Raw genomic sequence first — 24,830 nt, forward strand, 5'->3', positions numbered from 1 at the left:
TATAAGGCTAAGGAAGAAGGTAACCGCAGTGTTCGCATTCCCACCTTGTGCCTTTGCAAGAGCTAACAATCCAGTCCAGTGTCTTCAGTTTCAGACGTTAATGAACCCACCTGTTACAATCGGCACCATGAGAATAGGAGAGGTACACGTGATGTCACATGATGTTAAATTACATGATGTTATCATCCTAAAAAAAATTGGCAGGCAAAGCTGAAGAACACGTAAGATCACAAAAGGTGTAACGATATTGGGATACAAATCGTTTTGTGGTTTTTCTGTGTATTCCTAAAGAGTTTGCAAGTCACCTTGAATCATATCCAATTCACTTTTTTTTACAAAACATGTTGGATATGTTGTGTAATAGTTGGAGTTCACAACCAAAAATAGATATTGCTCTTAAAACCCCAGCACGAACCAGTTTGAGAGCTGAGTAGAGAATGCTCCAAATACATTGACAGTAAACACGGATGAAATATTTGGACAAAGTCATACAGCCTGGTGCTCAAAACAAACTCCTGAGACAATGAAAGGCTCAGATTAGCAACACACCCTCAGAATGCTGGTTGCCATAGCTGACGAGTCCCCCCCTGGCAAAAAAAAAATTCAAGCAGAGGAACACAAGCTAACGGCATCGCTTTAGCGTTGAACTCACAACTTTTATTAATGCACTAAAAAGTTGCAATACCCCCTAACTTTAATATACTGAAAGTCAGAAACCAAGACTACCCTTCAAAACAAACTGTATAATTAGTGGATAACAAATAATAAAAAAAGGAAACCGGAACTAAGTGATCTGTTCTGATCTTTAGAAAACGAAGAGCTTCAGATTAAAGTGATCGGGTGATCATGATATAATATAAAACAATATAAATCTAATACATATTGCTGATTTTGCTTTTTATGTAGTGTTCAAATATAAATCTGAATTCCCTTGTTAACTAACAGACTGCTACATTTCCATATGGCATAAACAAAAGGATGATTCTTTGTACCGTATTTAATGCTGCAGTTGAACTGCGTCTTTATCTCGGGCAGGTGAAAGGATGCATCGACATACAGCACTTGGACCGGCCGTGGATGCCACATCATATTGACGCCACCGAGTTCCAGAGAAGCGCGCTGGCAAGGATTTTTATAGGGCAACGCCTATCGGATACGATTGGTCTCCGACTCATTCTCTTGACCAAATGAAGTGCGTTCTTGGTTATTAGAGAATATATAAGTACACGCATGCAATGGTCGACTATAGACTAAAACGTCATCGCCAACAGCGCTGCAGATGCCATTGCTATCTCATTCATTGGTTGTTTAAATTCACCGTGTAGGCTAAATGTAGGCCTGAATAATTAAGTTATAGAACAATGACAATGATCTTCTTGCTGTAGTTTAATATTGTAGTTTAACTCTTCAGTATTTAGGAGTATGACTTACCTGATTAACAAGAAGCAGACCTAGAATTTATTTATTATAAGATCATAGTTTTACCATTGGATATGAGACTCCTTTTACTTAAGCTTGACAACCGATCAACATATTTGATAGTCCAATGTCAGAGAGTTTGCGTCCCCAGAATAGCTCCACTGTCGCATTTGGATTCCCGGATTTCATCGCACATTTGTCACAGGTACACTGAACTGCTTTGTGGCCAGCTTCATTCTCTTTCCATTTTTTCTGATACATCATCATTATATCGACCTCTAAAGCTACTTGTCAGTCCTCCATTTGTATTCGCTCCGAACATCTGCATGAGGGAATAAAATAATGAGTGTTCAGCTAGCTCGTTTAAGAGGCCGGGTCATACTTCGAGCGAAAGCGAACGTTCACGAATACAAATTTGTGACGTCAGATAAAAAATATTCGCCTTGCGATTTCGTAACAGTTGAATACATTTCAACTCTAGTGGAATTTCATTGGAAATTTTTTCGTAACATCAAATCCACATCGCTTTTGCGAAGTATGAACCGGCCTTTAGACCTGCTCAAGGCAAGATACCTTATTACTGTCCATTCTCCTGAGCAGGTCTGAACACCGGCTAGGCACACATTTTTCCCCATTCACAAATACTTTTGATTTAGAAACCTCAATGATTTGTTAGTTAAGATATCTGAGGATTTTATTCAATATTTTGCTTCTTGCTTTAAACACCCCTCTGGCATGTTATGGTATGTCCCTCCTGAGAGGTGATGCTATAAATATGCATTAACTCATTTAAGACCGACCACGTGATGGGCTCTTGACCAGTAGAGATGTCTAGACTCTCTAAGATATTTATGAATAATTTAAAAAACTACCTATAAAACTCAATAAATTTGTAAGCCAAAATTTCCCCCCAAATAGGGGACAAAAGTATGCTTGTGCAAAAAAATAAGTGTCAAGCCCAAGGTACTTGCTGTTGATAAATAATTCCTGTAATTTGTTATATATTAGAGCTAGCCTACCTGTATTTTTTCTGTTAAAAGATTCAATTAGAGCAGGAAACGTATACTTTCGAAAAATGTTGTTCCATCAAACTTCTAAGTGATATTTTTCAAATGGGCTCAACGGTCAAGATGTGTCACGGTGAGCTACTTTTAACAAAACTTTAATTTTACGACATCGTTAATTAGAAGCTGCAGATCTATGAATCAAAAAGCACATTTTGACAAGTATCAATGGGATTTAAAAAAATACTTTTCACAGGGAATAATCGTGTAGTAATCAACCAAACAGCTGATTCTTATATTCACACAGACACCATTCTCCAACGTGTCTAAATCTTACTCCAAAGTCTAATGGTCTACAGACACATACCGGTATACACCGTAACACAGATTATGCATGTACACCCAAATAAACAAAATTCCATCCGGTCTCAAAATAGATCCAAGTCTGCAAATGATGTTAATTTTACCCTTGGCAACTTATTTTGAACATTTATATTGCCTTTGCTTTTCTAATGATCAGTTGTGGGTACTTGGGGGCACTTTGGTAACTGCCTCATAAAAGGTGAATGTCGAGTTTTCATAGCAACCCAACACTTCAAAGCGCATACTGCAGAAGCCGTTCCAGGTAGTGGGTAGGATACGTAAGAACTTAGTGCGCACCACCGTTCCTAAACGAGCGGTCGCCAGATCATCGTAGTCGTCGCTCTCGCTGTTACCAATAAACTGTAAAAGTGACCAAAGAAACCGACATATTTATCCGTCTTGATCCACAGGGACAAGACTTAATACCTCCTTTACCGTCATAGAACCTGTGTTTTTTTTAAATATTTTTTCATCCTATAGATGTGTTCATTTTTCTTGCCCCCCTGTCAAATTGGGAACAAAAGGGTGATGTTGCTGATCCAACGTTGGAACACGGGTATATATCGTAGATTCTCCTTTCTTGTGCATGGTGACGATTATTGTACTTGAGTTATTCCATATTCCAAGAATAAGGTTGAAATAGAAATGTCTCTGATTTCTGGTCAGGGGCTTACTCCAAAAGTGGTGTGGCGAAGCGTTTTTCCCTCACCTGTTTTTCGTTAGAATTGATGTACGTGCACATGTGTTTGTACGAACGTACCACTGCTTCCAACAATGAAATAGACTGGCCCCTCACTATTTACTGTTTAAAAGCATATTCAGCTGACACATACACATGACATAAGAACACCACGTTTGTCTGATTCCCAGATGTAAACGTGTAATACGGAAATGACGTCATCTGAAAAAGCGTGTCCGACTAAACATATGGGGGCCTAGAGGGACTCTTTTACATATTACTCGACCCTACCCCATCTAAGTCGCGTTAAAAGTACGCGGTAGCATGATTTCAGTTGATAAAGCCTTTTACTTTCAGGATCTCATATACCAAATAAAAAACTTTTTTTTATTTTGCCGAGGCGCACGCTGACCAGAAACCGGGGACTTTTTTGGCCTAACGTTTGCTGTCGTGTCAGTGACGTAACTATACAGGGGGTTTTCCTGCGTACTTTCTGCCCGCACCTGCTCTGATGTCCATACCTCCGGACACCACCACCCTGGCATCAGAAATCTTGAAATGAGAAAACCTGGCCGAACAAGCTGCACAGTTCCTATGTTTTCAGAGCTACCGTCAAAAGTGCGCTCACCCTGGTCCCCTCAATTTTCACCCGCGTTAAACGGCTGTAAGTTACTATCTGATTACTGCCTGATTATATAGACTCTATACCTCCTTGGGTGTACCGTTAGTGCCAGTCACGTATTTCCAAGATGCACCATCATTGCTGTGCGCCACCCTGAATCGTGTAACTCGCTGGCGATTTCTGTTGTTACTGTCACCACCTCGGCTTTGGGTGACCAGTCCCGTGACGTAGACCTCGGATTCGAATTCAACTTGAATCCAGGGATGGTCTGGGTCCTGTATTTCGTCACAACACCAAGCTGCAGCGACACCTATTGAAAACAACAGTTAACGTCGTCTACAGTGTGTGGTTGGGTGCACAGTGCGCCAACAAGATATTGCCAAGAAAAGCCTTTTTTTTCGCAGTGAATTATGGAAGAAATTCATATGTATTTTTCGAGGAGTTGTTACAGTAAATCCAAGGAACAACCCAATTATATTTATCAAAACTCTAGCCAATTTGTCTACAGACACAGGATCCTACGCAAATGGCGGCAGGGATATGGTTTTGTCGACCATAAACTGAGAAAGGGCCTCTGCGTGGCAACCTCTTGGTGGCGCACTGTATAGGGAATTGCCAAATTGAACTGCAGCTTTTATGCTCTTCTAGCTCATACGTCATATGCTCACGGGAAGATTTGAAAACTAATCATTCGTCCATCAAACATTGCCAGCTGTTGAGCATAGTCTTCATATGCCGCCCATTTCAGCCCCTTACCAGTCAACACTGGCCTAGGGGTTAATGGGCTGTGAACCACTGAGAGAGTGTGGGCTACAATAATAGCTAACATCTATGTCGAAGCGTGACTTCATTTTGAACCAGAAAAAGCAGTGTAAATGAATGGAGTACGCGTGCGTGTTGGTTCACGCGCTGGTTCTCACGCTTACGCCTTTCACACACTTTGTGTGCATGACGTATTCACTTTGGTACTCAAGAGGTTTTCACGTGACGTAGCGTGACGGGTAAAGGCATTTCAGGAAGTTTACACCATGTCCCTCGAGGGGCGTGCATTTTCCAAATCGTGTATTTCTATTGGCAGTTTCATGTACGCTCGAATGTTGAGAGACATCAAAGGTGCGCGCCTTCTGTGTAAGTTGAACGCTGACCCTGCAAAAATCACGTGACTGAAATCCTCTACACACCCAAGAAATCCGCGGTGGGGACTTTCAACATCTGTTTAAAAGGCGAACGTTGTCCTGAACTTCCAGTCGAAGAAACTCTAAAGGTATTCTCCAGAGTGCCATATTGATACAAAGGTAAATGCAACAGAGAATGCAAACAGCGCGGGGTGGCCATTACGAACACTATATCTGTGATGTTTTTAACACTTCAGCTGCATGGGTATACCGTACTCTAGTGATGCGTGATAAAGAGTGATTGTGAAGTCAAGATTTTTCGGCAACAGGGAAGTTCGTATATACCTTGAGTATTGAGGCGTGCGCGTGCAGGTCCGTGATCAGATCTCTTCCGAAAATAAGACGAAGCCGTGATGCTGTCCTTAGGGATTCGCCCATCCTCCATGCCAAGAGGTTTCTCCCCGGAGCAGCCTGAAACCAAGACAGTCAAACATGCTCCTGGGTTTGGTACTCTGAATTAAGGAAACCTTCACTCTTTGCCTCAACCAGACAAAGATGGATCGGAAGTTGAACCAACAGAGTGAGGACTCCAATAGGACCCGGCATTTGTCTGTTTTACCTTCCTTTCAAAAGCGTGTAAAAAGACCCAGGGTGTCTACCATCACCCCTCTGAAAGGAAAAGGTAATTTACAAACCCCAGGACGAATTTCGACCCCCCCATGGTGCTGGGTCTGTCTATTGCAAACAGAGGAGCTCGTGGGGAAGAATGTTATAGCCCCGGGATTTTGATGTTGAGAATAAACATGGGTGAAATATTTGGACAAACTCGCATTGCCTGGTACTCAAGACAAACTTCTGAGAAACTGAAAGACGTCGATTAGCAATGCGCCCTCGGAATGCCAGATACCATAGGTTACTAGTCCCCCCACCCTCCGCCCCCCCAAAAAGAAAGAAGAGGTATACAAGCTGCAGCATCGCTTTAGCTTTGAACTCACAACTCTTATTAATGCACAAAAAAGTTACCAATGCAATACCCCCCTAATTTCCCTATACGGCAAGCTAGCTACCCAGAATACTGCCCCAAACAGATTGTATTGTCAGTGGATAACAAAGAATCCGAAGAAAAAAAAACTGGAAAGTGGAACTAGGTCATCCGGTCTAATCTGTAAAAAACAGAGACGCACATTAAAGTGACTGGATGATCATGATGCAAAAATATAAATCTTATTCATTGCTGATTTTGCTTTCTATGTAGTGTACAGAGACAAATCTGAATTCCCTTGTTAAGCTTACAGACTGCTACATTTCCGCATGGCACGAATAAAAGAATGGTCATTCTTTGTACCGTATTTAATACTGCAGTTGAATTGCGTCCTGATCTCGGGCAGGTGAAATGATGCATCGACATACGGCACTTGGACCAGCCGTAGGGGCCGCACCATGTTAACGCCACCGAGTTGCACAGAAGAGCACTTGCACGGATTTTTGTAGGGCAACGCCCATCGCATACGATTGGTTGCCGGCTCATTCTCTTGACCAATGAAGCACTGGCAAGAAGAGGCAGTCGAAAACGCGGCACCTTGTGCATAGGGGGAAAAACAAAATGACTGCACTATACGCAAACCTTATTTGATCCAATTCATCTCATTTCAGCAGCCTGATCCATTATTAATGGAAAACTGTGAGAAACCATGGCAACATGGCATCATGCTCGGCTGACGGAGTTGTCTTGGTTCCAAGACCTTCCGGTAATTATACAGCGACGCAAACCATCATACGTACACTGTTGGAGGGCTCTATCACCACACGAATGTTATCACAGGAAGGTCTTAGATACTTTGCTTTCTTTTTTTAAATGTTTTTATTGTTTTTCCCTCGACTTTCGAGGAAGCCAATCAACAGTTTTGTTTGAGCCATATATTAAATTATTCATATCAGTTCATGGCGTCACTCAACCGAGAATTGAAAACGAAACTAGCGTCCCGATCTCAAGGTTCGAAAATTTCCGCAGAAAATGCCGTCTTGGTTGTAACATGCCTTTAAGATTTGCCAATAGATTATTGTTATAACAACTTTCCATGTTCAGCTATTCGTTGTTCATTTAAATAATTGATATACTATAATTTTGTAGGTCTTAAGAAAAATTGAAAAATTAGCAGTACTAAAGAGAGCACGGACCTGATACATCGTGACCGTACCGTGGTGCGACGTGGCAAAAATTGAAAATTTATATTTTCAATTTATATGCGCTCAGGGCAACTTGTTGGGTGCTGCTCCGGGCCATAGGAGGATATTTTGTGAGTGCTTAGGTATAAGCATCCGATAAAACATGTCATCATGTTATTGACTGATGTTTGAATAGGAAAACGTAGTTCTTGAACACAAAGCATGTTGAAAGTCGTTTGCATAATTTCTTCCGATTATGACTCATGTGATATGAATATTAAATACATATCCTACCTTTATTTCCATATCTGTTGCCATCCAAGATCTTAAATTAAAAATATTAAAGACCTTCCTGTGATAACGATTCGTGATGTGATAGTGCCCTGTAGATATACATGAACATATGTATATAGTACGAGAGATGGTTCATGTCGTAGATATACTGGAAGGTCTTGGAACCAAGACTATACTGACGGAACTGCCATAACTGACTGAAAAGAATGTTATTAGATATGAAAAGCTAGGGTTTAGGGACAGTGGAAGGTGGGTTAGGGTTGCCTGCACACGACCCCTCGCTCCGCCTTCTAGTTCAAATTATATTCCTTGTATTGTTACGGAGCCCCTAAGGGGACAGGCACAATGAGAATTGTTTTTTATTTCGTTCCCATTTCGTTCTCTCGAAATAATTTTATTCCCTCTAAATGTCATTTCGTTCCCTCGATATAATTTCGTTCCCTAGAAATAAGATATTTCGTTCCCTCTAAATGCTATTACGTTCGCTCGAATTAATATTTCATTCCCTAGAAATATGCTATTTTCTTGTCTCGAAATGTTGATTTCGTTCCGTCGATATACTGATTTCGTTCTCTCCAAATATTTATTTCATTCCCTCGAAATATTTTGTATGCTTGGCGCCATTGTCGTACACTTATAGGAAAGGTAAACGCTTCCCAATTGAAGTTTGCACTACTAACCTTGGAGTAAATTAATCTAGAAGCGTTTTCCTGTTCCACGAGTGTACGACTATGGCGCCAATTGCTATACAAAAATATATCGAGGGAACGAAATAGCATATTTCCAGGGAATGAAATAGTAATTTGATGGAACGTAATAATATTTCGAGGGAACGGAATGTAATATTTCGAGGGAACAAAATTATTTCGAGAGAATGAAATTATTTTTCGAGAGAACGAAATAATAATTCGAGAGAACTAAATTAAAAAAAAATCCATCGGGCCTGTTCCCTTTGGGGCTCAGTAAAATTCCAGAAGAAGAACCACTAAAAAATACATTCCATACTGCGTGGTGGGTGAGCACTTTCAATCGCTATATCGTGACATCGCATCCACTCGTTTTCCATGATGTGCCTCATTTAGTAAGTGCATTGTCAGCACCACAGATAGAGATCGCGAGTGTATACACGCGAGGGAGGAGTGATTTCGAAAATCCCGCCGACCTTATCATTCTAATAAATTGGTACATTCGTCCGTGCGAACTCAATAGATCCCTGACCCCCTAGGGTGCATGTAGAATCATATTGAAATCGGAAGATTTGGGGTTGTTAGGGCTATAATATTTTTGTGATCCCATGTTTCTTTGTAATTTTGTTTTGTTTTTTACAATACGAGGGACCGGCAGTAAACTTTTAAGATAAATCGAAGTCGTTTATCTTTAAATCAAACGTCTATGGTATTTCGTTCACGAAATATCTTGGCCTGCTTACATAGAGGAAGGGGGCTGTACTGAGACCTGAACCCAGGGTATGACAAGCCTGCTTCTGTAAAGGAAGGAGGGAGTATTTTAGGAGAAGGGAGGATTACAAAATGACGATAAAATTATTTTGTAGTTAGAATATTCTTTTGCAGTGCATTCTGACAACCCAGCTTTAAGCTGCAAGTTCCGATGGAATGCGACCAAAACACTGCTGATCGTGTTCTAGAACTGTTGAATCTTAAAAGAGCCGGAGGTTGGAGTCCGCGTCCCCCTTTTCAACATTATCTCCAGTCACAGTGAATTGTCTTCATGCGCCAATGCTTTAAAAAAATTCATTCACATCTTGCAATCATTTTAACTCCAACTTTTTGGAATAGCAGACATAGCATTCTCGCACAACGTGAATTTATTCCGAGACAGGTCAGCCAAAATTTGATACTTTTTCTGCACACGGGCGTACACATGCAGGTTAGGCTGTGAAGTTAGAATGACCGTTACACCAAAACACCATACCTGTACTTATTTAGAATTGAAACTTGATGATTTTGAAAGCGATCAGGCATGTGACAGCCGAGTTCTTTATATGCTATTGTTTGGTTAGAAGAAATGTCGAAGAAAAATTCCAACAAACTTAACCTCCGTCATTTCCCCACTCTTTTTATTGGGTTTGATGCTAATTCCACTCCCAAACCTTACCGAAGCATTCGACCAGCAATAACCGTAAACATTTATAGCAAGTGTGACTCGCTACACCACTAGCTGAAAAGCTGTGCATCAACGCCAGATCACCTTCGCATACACACAGATTCTTAATGTTGGGAGTCAGCGCGACGATGGGAGCTTCCCCGGGGTTGTGCCACTCTCAATGGATTGCAGCGATGGGGGAGGTTATTCCCCGGTAAGGGATGCAAGACCACACGAATTAAGAACACCTGGACTCAGGGCTGGGAGGTGACTGTGGTGGTTTTAATGCTTGAGGACGGATGAGTATGGACCGAGCACTGCCCACGAACTGGTGTCACCCTCAGCAAATAAACACCCTGAAAATAAGATACAGAATTGAAAAACATGACACCTCATTCTTAAGACATGCAACAAAAAATCAGAAATAAGAATATGCACCACATATTCAAACAATAAGACTTGCCCCAGTTATTCTGCGGTTAAAGGCCCCAATGTTATACAATTTAATACAAGAAGCAACATGCCCACAATGTGCACATGTTCGCCATGAACGACCCATTTCAAACCCCGGTATTCGGCCATAAATCCCAAGTTTGATAACACCCATGCCAGGCCAAATTTGCGTACATTGAATAAAGGGTTTACTCACCCAGCTTCCCGGGGTATCTCTGATTATTAATCGTGTTTTCGTGGACTAGCTGTCGGCAAATGATCGACAAGTCTACGTCTCCTGAGTAAGCGTGCAACGAAAAGAGCGAGAGTTGTCCGCGAAACGCTACCAGTGCAAATATAATTTCCCTCCGCGGAATCAACAGAAAGAATATCCCCAGGGCTAATAACTTTTACTGGAATACGCTTCCCAAAAATGTTATAAACCCGCATCAAGGCTATTCTAGACAAAATAATGACAAAACAATGGGCCAACTAAGTTGTTGTTAAAAAGAATGAGGACCGTGCCACTTGCACGTAATTTATGTGTTCAGTCACCACAGTTAAAGTAGATCCAGTAGGCCTGCATAGCTTTTACATGCGTCCTACAGCCCAACTTTTGATGTGAAGAGGAATAAATTAAACTCACGGCCCAACATTAAGTTCTCTAGAGACTAAGTGTTGCACACAAGCCGATGTCCACGGGCGTCGCTAGACCATTTTAGAAAGGCGGGATGCCATCATGAAATTTGCCAACAGACTGTCAAGCAAATGACTTTAATGGTAGTCTGATTCCCTGACTTGACAGTAACCTCACATCCCCATTTCTTTTTCCTGTCCTCCATCATTCTTTCCAATGGCGCCGTGGTTTTGCCTACCAAACTTACTATGTGTGCCACATAAAGCGTGTACCATAAGAGCGTTTCAAAATAGTGCGCCTCCAAAACTTTACAACGCGTTGACCAATCACAGTGTGCGAAATTTGTCAACCCAATGCGCGTTTGGAATGGGTCGACAGATTTTGCGCGTTGCGATTTGCCAACGCGTTGCAAACTCTTGGAGACACACTATTGTGAATCGCTCGTATTTCCCATACTGATTTCTTCCACAGATTTTCTATCGTACGCATTATATTCATAACCACCACAGGGCAAGAAGGTGTGCCTCCAAAACTCTGCACAATTCAAGCCTCTCAGCTGGTTAGATTTATACCTGTTATTCAAGCTTGTAACTTTAATAACAGGAATAATAATTTAAGATGCAGAATGCGACAGAAAACACGAAGAAGAATTCATGGACGAGAACACATTTTAAGATAAAATCCGAAAGAAATAAAACTGTATTGGGGCAAAAGGAGCATTTGAAGAGTTGACAAACAAAACAAACAACTGCCATTTTTCTTTACACTGAAAATCGCAATCGGCAAGATCGCATTGGAAAGTCGCAATTAAGGAATGTCAAGGGCAACATGCCCGTATTTAACCACGGCCATAATTGACGTAAATGTCATATAAGTGGTTGCTGCAGATACCAAATAGCCTACCCTTCTGGACAGTGTGAACGCCGGCAGATTCTATCCACCCGCACAAACGTCTGGAGAGACCGTTGATTGGACGTGAGAGATGTGCTATTGTGTGCGCGCCAACAATGAAGGTTACAGCGATTTGGCGCTTACAATGCACACGTTCATCAATGCGAAACGCCAAAATTAAGCGTTCTCCCTCAAGAACATGAACATGATCGGTCATCTACAGGAGTGTCCACATTCTAATGATCTAATGTGATAAACACTCATGGTCCATGGACGTTTCGTTCATTTGTTTTTCGATCTGAAAAAAAAGAAATGTGAAAAACAAGTTGTTGTTCGTTTTCTAGCGTGCAAAAAAGAAAGTGAAATGAAAAACAAGTCGTTTCTCATTTTTCTATTTAACGAAAAGAATGAAAAAATAATACTGAGGTCGTTTCTTTTTTTGCAATTAAAAATGAAAACTGAGAGCCATCTTGTGTTTCATTTGTCAATGTGAAAACAAGTAACATCGTGATAGAATTGATGCGGTCCATATTTCAGTTTTTCATTCCATATTTCATTTGTAATTATATAAGACACGTCTTTATGCAAAGTTGTAGCCCACCGCAGATGAATTAAATATGGAATTAAATATGCAGTAATTAGAGGATTACGGTGAATTCGTTGCCTCCTAAGTAAAAATTACAATCTAACAAGCAAGGCCCTTAAAGCGGTACAGGTCTCAATGCTGCAGTAACTGGCACGATACCTCGGGTCGCTCAATGTATTCCTTAGCAGCAGAACTCGGCATCTTAAAATTCTGGCGCCATGGCGGCGATACCCAAAACAAGTCTAGAAAAATAGAGAACGTTCATGGTGTGTAGCCCCTGGAGACCGTACCTCTCGCAGTTTTTGCTCGACTCCACAAAGAAAATTTGCAATCTTGATTAGTTTATAGGGCATGCTTCTTAAATTAAAATGTACAATGTCATTCAATGACGAAATAGTCCCAACTGCCCGCAAAAACTTTACAGTGTTATCTACAGCTCTGTAATAAGAATGTAAAAGAACCTAAAATGTAAGTTTGGGGATTGCTGATGAACATACAGGTTGTCAAAGGAGTACACAAATTCACTCCAGATCTGACTTACTGCATATGCCGTGATGATTTCACTAGGCTTATTCAATGAGCAATATTTGTACAGATTAAAGAAAACAAAGTTTGCTACATTGGACGACGAATTCGAAGTTTACATGCGTCTTTATATTTCTACCGATCATTTTAAATATCAGGGTTCGATACTGCATATTTTTTAAGGAATAATTGTCTTGCAAAAGTAATCAAACCTTCAATCTGGTTTCTTTTTTTTGTGCAGAAGTGCGTAAAATGTCATTCTTACCAAAATGCACTCGTTGAATTGTCACTATACAGGCATTCGTTTGGTTTGCCTACACAGTCTTTTCTTCCTGTACCAGTGTGGTCCCTAGAGTCGGGAATATCAGCTGGTTGTTTACTTTTTTCCAATTAGTGAGTATTGTTCGGTCTCCATCCATCAAAACAAATCATCGTTACTGTTTTATATCGTGGCTGTGCCATACCAAAGAACAATGATGCGTGTGCACGGTTGGCTACAATGTATAACAGTATTGACTGTATTGTTACCTAGCAACACCGTGCATTGGACAGTGGCTCTCTGCCACAGCATTTATATCAATGGGGTTAGGCTTTATGTAGCAAGTATAATACCCACAGTAAAAGAAAGACGCTGCATTAGTGCAAACTACTGGAGCGTTAGAACAATTGGGGACGTCACGGGGTGTGTTTAAGTCGAATTTGCCACTGGAAAATGCCCGCATCCACTCTGACGACGACCAGGAAGACCCCGCTATATACGTTGTAAAATTTCATTGAAACGTAGCCAGGACGGGATGACACTCAGAAAATCTGGCAACAAAAATTCTGTCAAGATCGCACTAGGTATACTGCGTTGCCAACTCGTGTATACTGTCGGTATTACGTTCTTGGTACAATTAAACTGAGCGCTAGTCCCGACTTTACTAAGATGTAATCAGATCGTTCCGCGATGTACTATGCCCTTGTACTTAGACCTAATTGATCACGTTGCGATAGAAAGACGTTATTTCTGCGTGTGTAAAGTGTGCGGTGCGCTTGTAGCGAGCTACCGTCACATTTCTGAGCATGTCGTTTCTATGTTGGCTGAGCTGAAACAACGCACCCCATCAATTTTCTAGTGAGATGAAACGGTGCAATATTCATTCCGATTGAGCAGTTCTTGTACTACGTCTAGAAAGATTCTACTGCAATGCTGATACGCTAAGACTGCGTGTATGCTGTCTTTCGTAAGTTTTTAATACAGCAACCACTGGGACTTGAAGTCTCTACGACCCTGCCATGTAAAGTTTGAGCATGCTCACAATTTTGGCACGACCTTCCTGCCATGAAAACCCAACCACGTTGCTATCAGTTCCAGCTGAGTTCTTACTACGACGCACAAGATCTCACCACGATTAGCCACACTCTCCTCATTTTATGAGGACGTAGTAATACTGTGTGAGTGTAATAGGGACACAACGAGACCATTATAGCCCACAAATGGCGCGTACCTCAGGCGGTGTCCTTGCTTTTTTATTTCTTTAGGCCGAGTGGCCTGGACGTTTGTACTAACCAGCACTGCGGTGACTTCATTTTGTGCCAGAAACTAGGTGGGTGGAGGATAGGTAATTAAGTTGTATTGGGGGGGGGTTGACTTACTCAGACATGGAAATTTGGAAGGGGGGCACTGACTGAGGGTGATGTCCATAACACGGACTCCTGTAAACTCTTTCATCAGAACGGTATATTTATGGCCTTTTCATTGTCCACTTTATGAGCACATTTTAAGTCCAAAACATTCTTCACAATCCACTTGAATTTGTTTTTCTCTAAAGAAAAAATGGGGGGTGATTCAGCAGCCCTACCTCCCCCCCCAAAAAAGTATACCCCATTCCCAGGCATTTACGCCCATGCGGCACTGCATGGTCGGCTTGTGCGTATTTTGGAATTCATGGCGTATATTTGCTCAAGGCTTATATTTGGTTTGAGAGTAAGAATAGGAAAATTTAGTTGTTCCACACGAACCAGTGGAACCGATCTTCCAGTGTCGAGGGTTTAAATTAAATACTCTATTATGACAAGAACTTACCAATAAGTTGAAGACCGACTGCAACCAGGATTGCAGGGGACATTTTCCAGGTGAGGAGTGTGGACATGAGACCACCGTATCGTCGTGAGCAACACCAGTCGAAAGCGACGAGTCCTTTGGATTTCCTCAAGATCCGTCTCCAAACTTTCAGCAAGAATTAACCTTCTCCCTGTAACCCCAAAGGTAGTCTGAGGTTGGCAGCACAGCCGCTTTGAACCTTTCGTCTGACGACGCGGGCAGTTCAGTGCATTCAAGCTGGCATTGCACCCACGGTAAAGGGGGAAAAACGTGTCGTTGGCGCGGATTCGTTCAAAAAGGTATGAAAAGCAACTCAATAATGACTGTCTCAGCTCAGGCGTGCTACGTAGCGCAGACTGGACAAACCGACGTCATCCCCTCTATTTTCAGATGGGTGGGAATCAACCAACGCACTGTTGGCAAGGATACGTGTTGCCATGGGTTGTGCACATTTCAAACATTTCAACGGGGAGATTGACACCCATGGTCACGTACCTCCGCAAGGGAAGGGGGCACTTGCCCCACTGTTTTGCCCCAGTAGTTCACCACTTGCATTATGGGTTTGCCTAGTCGGACAGGTTTTGGGAAAGGTGGACAGTGTTAATTAGTTTTGTATAATGAAGGGCTTTAGGGCAGTCACTCGCATCCAGCCCTTTTTGATAAATGCTCCATGCAAATTTCAGGTTTAGAATAATGTTGATTATATATTTTACTAATCACCAGTCTAAGTAGTGCAACAGACATACATTTCTCAATCTGCAACGCAAATTTATATATTTGAGTAATGGAATAGTATGTGCTTGGCTGGTCTTAAACGTTAGTTCAAGACCGGCCAAGTATATACACAAGTTGCTGTTGAACTGCAGCAACGTTTTCAGGAGTTCGCACTGTGCGCCTCCTTCCGAATGACCCTTATTCAAATTAAGGCTTGTCCCATGTTCTCAGTATTTGCGCACATTTTCCCAGATATTCGACTTTGCTGGTGGATCCCCATGAGGGAAGGCTTCCCTTAATGCAGCTTGGTTGGCTTGAAAGCTCTTGTTTTCAAGAAATTTCGTCGCGACAAACACTCTTTGCTCTTTGGTAAGTTGCACCATGTTGCAGACTTTCTGTCCTGCTTTGAAGACTTTTCAACTCTGCACTGGCCTACCGCGGGGCAAGTCAACACATTTAAACCAGATTAGTGCACAACTACAAAGTGACAAAAAGCAATCTTCCCTAATTAACATGTTCTTTTATTCATCACTTTCAACCAGGACAAGCACGACAGAGGGCAACCTCATTCACTGGTTTATCCAAAGAGTTACGTAGTTTCTTAGTATGGCCTCCTTCCTTGAAGTGCAGTATAAGCTACATTGTTGGTGTTCTTGGAGCCAGCCTGCGTGTGCATTTGTGAGAACACATACTCATGTTCGATGTACATGTACCGGTACTGTACCCATTCGATTCGCTGCTTTCTACACTTGGGAAATCTGAAGAACCAGATCCCTTTCTCTTTGGAATTCGCACTTTGTCTTGTAAAAACCCCAACACAACAACTGCATACTATTTCTTTCTTTAGTTCTTCAAGCTATGACCAAGCTCAATGGTAAGCTTTGTAAGTGCAGTCTACAAGTTGATCGTTTTAATGCCATTTTAAGCTAAATGTTTTATACAATGTGCGATTGTGCATGTGTTTTATTTTAACGTTTTTATTAATTGTACATTAAACCGCAATTCGGCCTTTATACCACTAGTGTTTTATATGTAACTAATAAACAAACAAATAAAATGAATACATGTAAATAATTCTTCATTTATCTTCAATTTGTTCATATTTCCGTTTGTTGTTTTGAGTACAAAATTGATTTACCTAAGTTAGGCCTCTTTGTAATATTGCAATGGTGGAAGTATGCATTAGACATTCCCAATTTACATTATAAATGTCAGTTTTCTTAAAATTTTCAATCTATCGCTAGGCTTATTAAATTGCGAGAAACTAGTCATGATAGGAATGATTTACTGAAACAGGCTTGCAGGCTTTTGTTATTGGGGGCTGGCTGTGACACCACTTTCATCAACGCTAATTGTGGGCAGGACTTTGAACGCTTAGAATTTACAAGGTCACAAATTTCATTGAATTTTTTATTGAATGGAATTTTTTTTTGTTTCGAAGTGCCACCACGCTGTTAAAATAATTATGTAGTGCTACGATGCGTTTTCTGTAAAATGTATCAGTAATTAACAGAGAATCTTTGTAAAGGACGCACTTTGTGACTGTAGAGTGATATTTTTGTGTGTGTTACAACAGAACCCCGTAAAAAGCTTTGTAAATGTACAATTTCCTTTGTAGCATGAATTAAAATGAATTTGCATATTGACTTTGGTGTACAAAACCAATTTCACAAAGCTGGTTTCACTATTTTTCTCTTGTTTCCTGTTATTGCGAGTAACAGGTAATGTTTTTGTGGAAAAGGAATTTTAATGTAAGTCATCTTGCTTGCCAAAATTTAGTTGCTTTAATTTCAGTTGAATGAATGATCAATGAATGAAAATTTCCCATGCTAGTTCTTAGATTACTTCATCTCCAGTTCCCAACCGCCCTTCTTACAAGACCCAAATGGCATCTCTAAATCATTTCTGCCTTGGCTATGCCGTTACTGTTCAGTAGGGATTTATCATCTTTCGTATGGCTTTCTCCTCTTAATGGCTATCTTGTTTGGTCTTATCCATTGCTTAATTAAATGTTCTTTGTGCAACTTTTCACTCATATCATTTTGTGATTTTCCTTTTCATGGTAACAATGCATGGAGTGCCTGCATATGGATCCCACATCTTCCACACTAAATAGTCCGAACCATCGCTTCAAGCTAAACCTCATACTTGTGGCCAGCATCTTCGCTGGATTCTGTTCTACCTTATAAGTTGTCATATACCTTGTCTATTCTGAGCAGTCAAGCAGCAACCACTGTATGGAGTCAACTCAACCATTTGCTCATTCTTCAGGCAAAAAAAGCGTCAAGTTAAACGATGCTCTTGATAGATAGGCGGGTAAACAGGAAACAAGCTCTTATTCGTGTAAGCCCTTCTTTGCTGAGATCACATCATTGTAAAGAGCTATGGTGCGCACTTAACCTGATAATGCAGATCAGCGGAATCCGTTCAACCCAATTGCATGGTAATGGGTTTTTAGGCATTATTAGAAATGTATAAGATCTAAGGTATGAGAAATGGAATTTTGGTGGGTACAAAATAAACCACTTTTTGGTGACATGCAGCCATGCAAGTTCGAATTGTAAGTTGTCAATTGGACAGCTTAGAGAGAACATGTAATCACGACCACAATAGCATATTATGCTATATCTGAAAAGTTTTTTTTTTCTTAAAAAAACACTTATGTGTATCCATCGACGTTTAAGAAAAGGGATACATATTTCAGCTTCAAAAGGCGTTTTTTAGCAATGGTTTCTGTGTCCACAGTATAGGCTTCTTTGTTGAACTGATTTCAATTCCGGTCTTTTCGAATTAACCCCTGTGTTCGTAAGTGATAATTGTAGAACTGTCAAAGACGTTTGTCACGATCAAAATGCGAAAGTTATCGTGTGAATCTTTTCGGTTTTGTGTAATGGAGAAAAAAGGCACACTATGGAGGAACTCGCAAACTAACCAAAAAATAACTAAACCAATGATCTTTGAGGTAAAGGTCGCAAGGAACTGAATTAATAGGGCCCCGAACACCAATATGTGATTTTAAAAAAAGGACACAAAAGAGTCTATTAATGAAAAAGAAGCCCCCTAAAAGTAAAAAAAGCAAACAAACAAACAAACACGAAAAGGACTAAAAGACTTAACATCAAAACGATAACAATTTTACAACGACTAAAACCAAACCCAACATAGTGTGTAATATGGACCTTATGAGGTTACTCTCAGACTTCAATTACTGACTTCAAGCAGAATAGGGCTCACGCAGAAAACCACACTCCAATTAGGAGGAACAATACATGTCAAGTTGACTGGTCCCTGCTGATGTGCTACAATGAGTGTGTCCAGACCATGTGGCAGCTCTTTATAGGGGGAAGCTGGGGCTGAAACAAATAAACGGGAGGCACACTTCAAGAAAAGAAAATCAAGAACTCCAAACTAAAACTAATCATTTTTAAAGGGGAACTACTTCAATGTAATAACATATTCATTTCTGGCTCTGCCACATTAGCACAGTTTGAGTTGGTTATTAGGGAAATCGGTCTTTAGCAAAAAAAGGGTATTTCTTCGTAATCTTGTCTATTATTTGCATATTGCAATGGCTGATATTACTCTAATATTCTTCTTCTGTTATTCACATACTTCTTGCTGTTTATCAATCCCTAAGCTACCCAACGGATAAGAGTACAGAAGCGTTTGCTCTAATGCCAGTGTTTGCTGTATCTTAGACCTATTCGAAACAAATTTTCATCTTTCATTAATTTGATACCTTTATATTTCCCTCTCAGTGTGTCGTGTATGCTAATTTATTTTAATTATCACCGACAGAAGGCACAGCAATTGAGGAGACTGCTTAAGCCTTCAAGCAGCAATGAACACCACATCCCTGGTTGCAGACCAATGGCTTTATTCATGGCAAACTGAAAAACTAGTCACAGTTTATGAATCATTTCTAAATTGTGGGTAATAGTTGCATTACATTTAAACAATTAGTTAATTGGACAGTGCTTAGTGGTCACAGGAAATAAAGGTTAAAAATGAATAACGTAAAAAAAGGTACCATTGCTACCGCTAGTCTGAAAGCGTTGACTTGCGTTGTTCAGGTATACGATTCCAGTTTTCCATTTTTTTGGTGATTTTTGTATCTGGAAGTCAACACAGCAGTGGTTTTGACAGTTAGGAAGATCAATTTTTAAAATTGTATTGAGGAAGTTTTGTGTTTTTTCGACTTAATGTAAAGACTTTACTGGAAAGAATCAATCGTGAGTGAAGCAATTATAAAAATTACTGTGTTCTCTTGATGTTCTAGACAGAAATATCAGTATTAAATTTAGATGTACTATTCTTTATGCTGCCCTCATAAACAATTCCTCGGCCAGTTTTCTAATCTGCGGCAGCTTCTGATATTTCTGTATTTTTTTGGGGGGGGGTTAATTCATAGAAATTTCCTTAATATAATTTTGTGTTTAATCAATACACTTTTGAATTTTTTGTAACATTTCAGACTATTGGAGTCAATTGTACGTACTGCGTATGCGCATTGTTTCCTACATCAATTTGAGCTAATACAAATTGGTGGGATGTTATATTTATTCTAATTATTTGGCTCTACTTGGGCTTAGGATCACTCTGTACATATTTCCTTTACATGAAGTTTACCATAATTTGCTTGTGAGGCCTATTTCAATACTCAAGACTTTACAGCCAATTTGCTCAAAATTTACAAATTCGTAGAATTATTTAAGCTTAATGTTATTAGTGTTTTACCACTGTTCTCTCTTTTTTTTTAAAGCTCCAATCTGGTTTTTAATTTAAGGTTTTCCTCAATTCTGTATTGAATATTTATTGTACCTATTTGCAAGTAGAAGAATCAAACACTCGGTCGCATTGCGAAACCCCCTCTCCAATGCTGCATATATATAATGCAACCTAGAATCACCAATTCCTTGTTTTCTGTGTAGTTCCATTCAGTGTTCATCAATAGACTCAACTTGTTTTTCAAGCGGATAAGCGAAGCAGAAGAGCATGAAAATATATTAACAGCAACAACAAATATGTTTTTAAGCTTCCATCCTGCTAACTGTGATTAAATTTGAAAGAAAAAGCGGTGCACATATAAGCAAGCTGCGTGCCATTATAAATTAGCCTAGTAGCGACTGTGATCATACTGCCGTCTATCGGATGAGGAAATACCTGTATGTCTTAAAACATTAAATAAAGACCAAACGTACCAACATCATCACAAACGAAAAGCGTGGGTAGCCTGCCTCAACCTTGTAAGCAGCCTCTTTCAACCTCGTCTACGTTGCTTCCACATATATAATTGTTTTAAAAAGAAAACAGCATCTTCATAAATTCCCAAATAAAAATCTGTTCAAGTACAAAATGAGCCTCTGTACATTAACATAACATTTGTAATCACAATTGACATAAGATTCTATGTAGATGTACAGAAAAATCGACGAGTGAAATAGCATGGGCAATTAGAAACGGGCCCTTACTTGAACCGATGTTTCAATATTGTCACGACAGGGTACCGCTCTAATAGGTCTACATGCAAGTCTTGCATTTCATGTAATCAGTGGTCCTTTGTTATCAACGCGAATGGTTTTCCACGGTCGATTTAAGGTGATAAATGGCAGCTACTAGGAGCGCGGCCTTGAAACTGTTAATTTCTACACAGAAAAATTCCTCTGGGCAGAGAGAGTGCATAATTAGGTGGATTCTGGTTAGAACAATAATAAAACCTAGACATACGTTTGTGTACAAACAACAGCTGTTTTTGATGTTTGAAATGACATATCAGATGTTGCAACGACGACATTAAAAATTTGTATTGAACATATAAAACTATGACAACCAAATTATGCAGTAGAGCTTTATTTGTCACGTTATTGCCGTCACAGAATATGCCCGTTTAATTGGTATCTCTTGACACGTGATATGGGTTGATGTAAAGTTTCAACCATAGCTGTCCTGTAGAAGTGTATTGGTAGGCCTTGGAAACATGCCGCTTTAACTGACGCAACACTGATGACGACAAGGTGACATTTTCACCTTTCACGACTTCCTGAAGTACCCGCAACGTTTCAACCCAGTCACATGATAGAAGGTATACTGGCTTTGAATACTGCACATTCGATATAACGCCACGTGAAAACGCTATGGGATCATCATGTCTCCACTTCAATTTTCATAGATGTGCATGCCAAATTTAAACCCGACCTGTATATTCAGGTGTTTAAAAATGTAAATTTAACCTGACCTAATGTGTCACACAAATTGACAAAAAAATCTTCGCTGACCCGTAATTAAATGGAGGTCTCCATGTGTCCCAAGCTTGAAGCCAAAAAGAACTTACAAAAAGTACCTCGGTCTATTTGGGTGAAAATATAGACACAAATAGCAACACGGACGTATGGGATTTTTTGTAAAGTACTGGATTCTTTTTTAATGGTGGTGAAACAGCTGTATCTTGGGATATCTGATTTTACGAAAAGGTTTGTACGGTATCCCAAATATGCCTCTCTAAATGCGTTTTTCTTTTGTGGGTCATGTTTTGGCGCGACATTAAGCACATTGACTCATAGCTGTTTAAAGAAAGAACTGCGACATGTGTGACTCAATTGTTGGAACCAAAATGGCGCATTATGCGTCACTGCATACGGACAATTAACACATAATACCGATAGCTGCGCACTGTACCAAAGACATAATGAACTGCCATTTTGGTTCCAAAGACTGAAGTTGGCGCTGCTCTAGTTGATGCAATCCGTCAACGACACTGCTGATTGTTACAAAGGTCGTAAAACAAAATGCTTACAATGACAATGTGTTCATATGTACTGTCAGTGTCCTATTTTCCACAATCACGTCAAAAGAACTAAAGCAATGGCTGTTTTGGCAGAGCTGCTGAAACAGCTGAAATTCTCCAACAATTGCTCCAGCATCCAGTGCACATAATTACGTTTCAACCTGACAACCACACTGTGTGTATGTCTTTGTATGCAAGCATGGATGTAGACGTACGTGAATGAGATCGGTCCGTATGACGACTGGCGCAGGACAATGCAGGGTTCCAAGGGGGGTGGTTCGATTTGTACCTGAAATTACTGCACAGTGGTATGTTGTACCGTAAGGCGATTGGTACGCTGTGACAGTACACGGGTGGCTCTTTTGCCGTGCACAAGGCCCAACTCTCTCCCCGGACCAAAATGCCGCAGAAACCGCCTTGCACAAGGCGACTCTATGGCGCTAATGGAAACCAATGTGTCTGCAGCGAGGACCGTGACGGTAGCTGCGAATTTAAAACAAGGTATCACTGTTCCCCTACAAGGACGCAGAGTGGATAGGACACCGGCCTACTCCTAAATGAATCTAGAGGGCGCTGTATATCACCAGCTGTGAGTACAAACAGTAAACTTCAAAAAGAAATTCAAGGAATAGTCTCAAAGAAAATCTGGGTGAGAAACCAAAAGAGAAACTATGAATTATTATGTTTTTAAGGAGGGACTGTATGAAGGTAGAAACAGGATTCTTTTATTGTTGAGTACAGGCTGTTTACAATTTTTGACTTTATACGTAATTATTGTAATGCATTTTGGGACTAAATTAGTTGCCCGTCCTTCCATTAATGTGTATGCATATAGGAAAGTCTCTATTTATATTGTGACGATCGCAGGTTGTCCTTTGTTTAAGGCATCGCACAGCGATCAGTGATCCAACGTTGCTTCACTGACACTTGAACCTGCTTAATGTATAGAGCGATCCAGCTTAGGGATCACTGACTCAGATCCAGATCAACAGGCCGTTATTTCTGCATGGAATTCGATTCGTTGGGGGCGCTCTTCGTTAGTGCTGCTCATCAGTTTGCCGTCTCTGCGTACAAAAGTGAAATGATGATGTCCCTGAGAAAATGATTCTTCCAATGGGGTTGAATTTATATAGATCAAGGGTAGGAGCAGGAATAAAAATAGGAGGAACCTCACCTATCTTCAAAATTGCAAAAGTTTTATTTGTTTCTTTGTTTGTCTTTTTTTTCCTATCTTCAAAATGAGAACATGGTCTCGTTTTAAAAGTAGGAAAAAACGATGGTTGCAACCATTGAAGTTCCAATACTTTCCATAGACTATAAGCACGTCTGATTTTTCTTTCTGCAACAAAGACGTCTGCACATTTCCCTTAATTTGAAAAAAATGGTGGTTAATCGTAATGCTCATGGTTAACAGGTACAACTACGGCGCCTATGAACAGTGAAAACATTAGTTAACAAGTTCAGCATCACCCGCAGGACACTGTCAAGCCACGTTGGTTCAGGGGGCAATTATTTTAGTTGATGGGCCAATTTATAAAGAATCTGAAGCAATTCTCCATACAATTTTGTTTGACAGTTCCAAGGCTTAGCTTGGATTTCCAGAAGTGCAATTATGACATTGATACTGTTTTGGCAACTGTTTTGGGCATTTTGAAACTTAACTGCGTTTTGAGCTTCGAATAACCTCCAAAATAAAGACGACATAACTTTGCCATTAAAAGAAAGTAACATCGGCTCAACACCTGCCAGGTTCCGACAGAGAAAGAGGGCATGTGGGCCTGCGGTTAGGGTCTGTATAGTTTCTGATCATAGGATCGGAGGTTTGAATCCAGCTGGTGGCGACATGTTGTGATCTTGGGCAAGTCACTTAAGCCCCATGTGCTTCAAACTGTCCACCCAGGAGTAAATGTGTACCTGTATGGGCAGATTTGGTTAGCCGTGTGTGCCTGATATTGCAGCATCAGCTAGTATACTCCCCAGGGAACTGAGATGGTTTCAGGAATGTTCAGTTGTTGTGAGCCCAGTGTGCAGGGGTAATGGTAATAATGCGCAATGTTACTATTACTACACGGCCGAAATACGTCGTTTCAAACTGAAAAGAAAATGTGATTTGATTGCTGATGCCACAATGACATCACATTTGTGTGGCATCCAGAGGTGAGGAGTAATTTTCATCTTCACCCTCTTGAAGAAAATGGCGGCGTACTTGGGTACAGAATAAAGGGTGGAACGGCTGGCTTGTGTGAAAAGCGCTCGCCTCTGACCATTCGATTCCCAGCCACGATGAATTTTTTTCTCCTATCCCGTCCGTTCGATTTTTCCTCCCTCCCCCAAATTTCATTCTATAGATCTCTGGCTGTCCTCCGTGGATGCATGTTAGTCTTTTGGTGGCTGCCTAAAGGGCGCCTTT

The 24,830-nt window shown here is 40.5% G+C and overlaps 1 protein-coding gene across 2 annotated transcripts; it reads right to left on the bottom strand.

Moving 5' to 3' along the window:
- Positions 1–630: 630 nt before the first annotated feature.
- LOC110986997 (lactadherin-like) lies at positions 631–15,302 on the bottom strand. 2 transcript variants are annotated; one of them, XM_087145905.1, is made up of 6 exons: positions 14,905–15,302; positions 6,548–6,781; positions 5,548–5,673; positions 4,174–4,397; positions 3,032–3,146; positions 631–1,741 (listed from the first exon to the last, which is right to left on the bottom strand). In XM_087145905.1, the coding sequence occupies exons 1-6, from the start codon at positions 14,969–14,971 to the stop codon at positions 1,704–1,706; spliced, it is 804 nt and encodes a 267-aa protein (XP_087002031.1). In that variant the 5' UTR covers positions 14,972–15,302; the 3' UTR covers positions 631–1,703. The 2 variants fall into 2 exon arrangements, with proteins under 2 accessions (XP_087002031.1, XP_022105062.2); XM_022249370.2 differs by having other exon boundaries at positions 631–3,146; positions 14,905–15,298.
- Between the last annotated feature and the right edge of the window lie 9,528 nt (positions 15,303–24,830).

This window comes from Acanthaster planci, linkage group LG14, assembly GCF_054643075.1.
Source record: "Acanthaster planci isolate LZ-2023a linkage group LG14, COTS_SCS, whole genome shotgun sequence".
In the NCBI taxonomy this organism is placed as follows: Eukaryota; Metazoa; Echinodermata; class Asteroidea; order Valvatida; family Acanthasteridae; genus Acanthaster; species Acanthaster planci.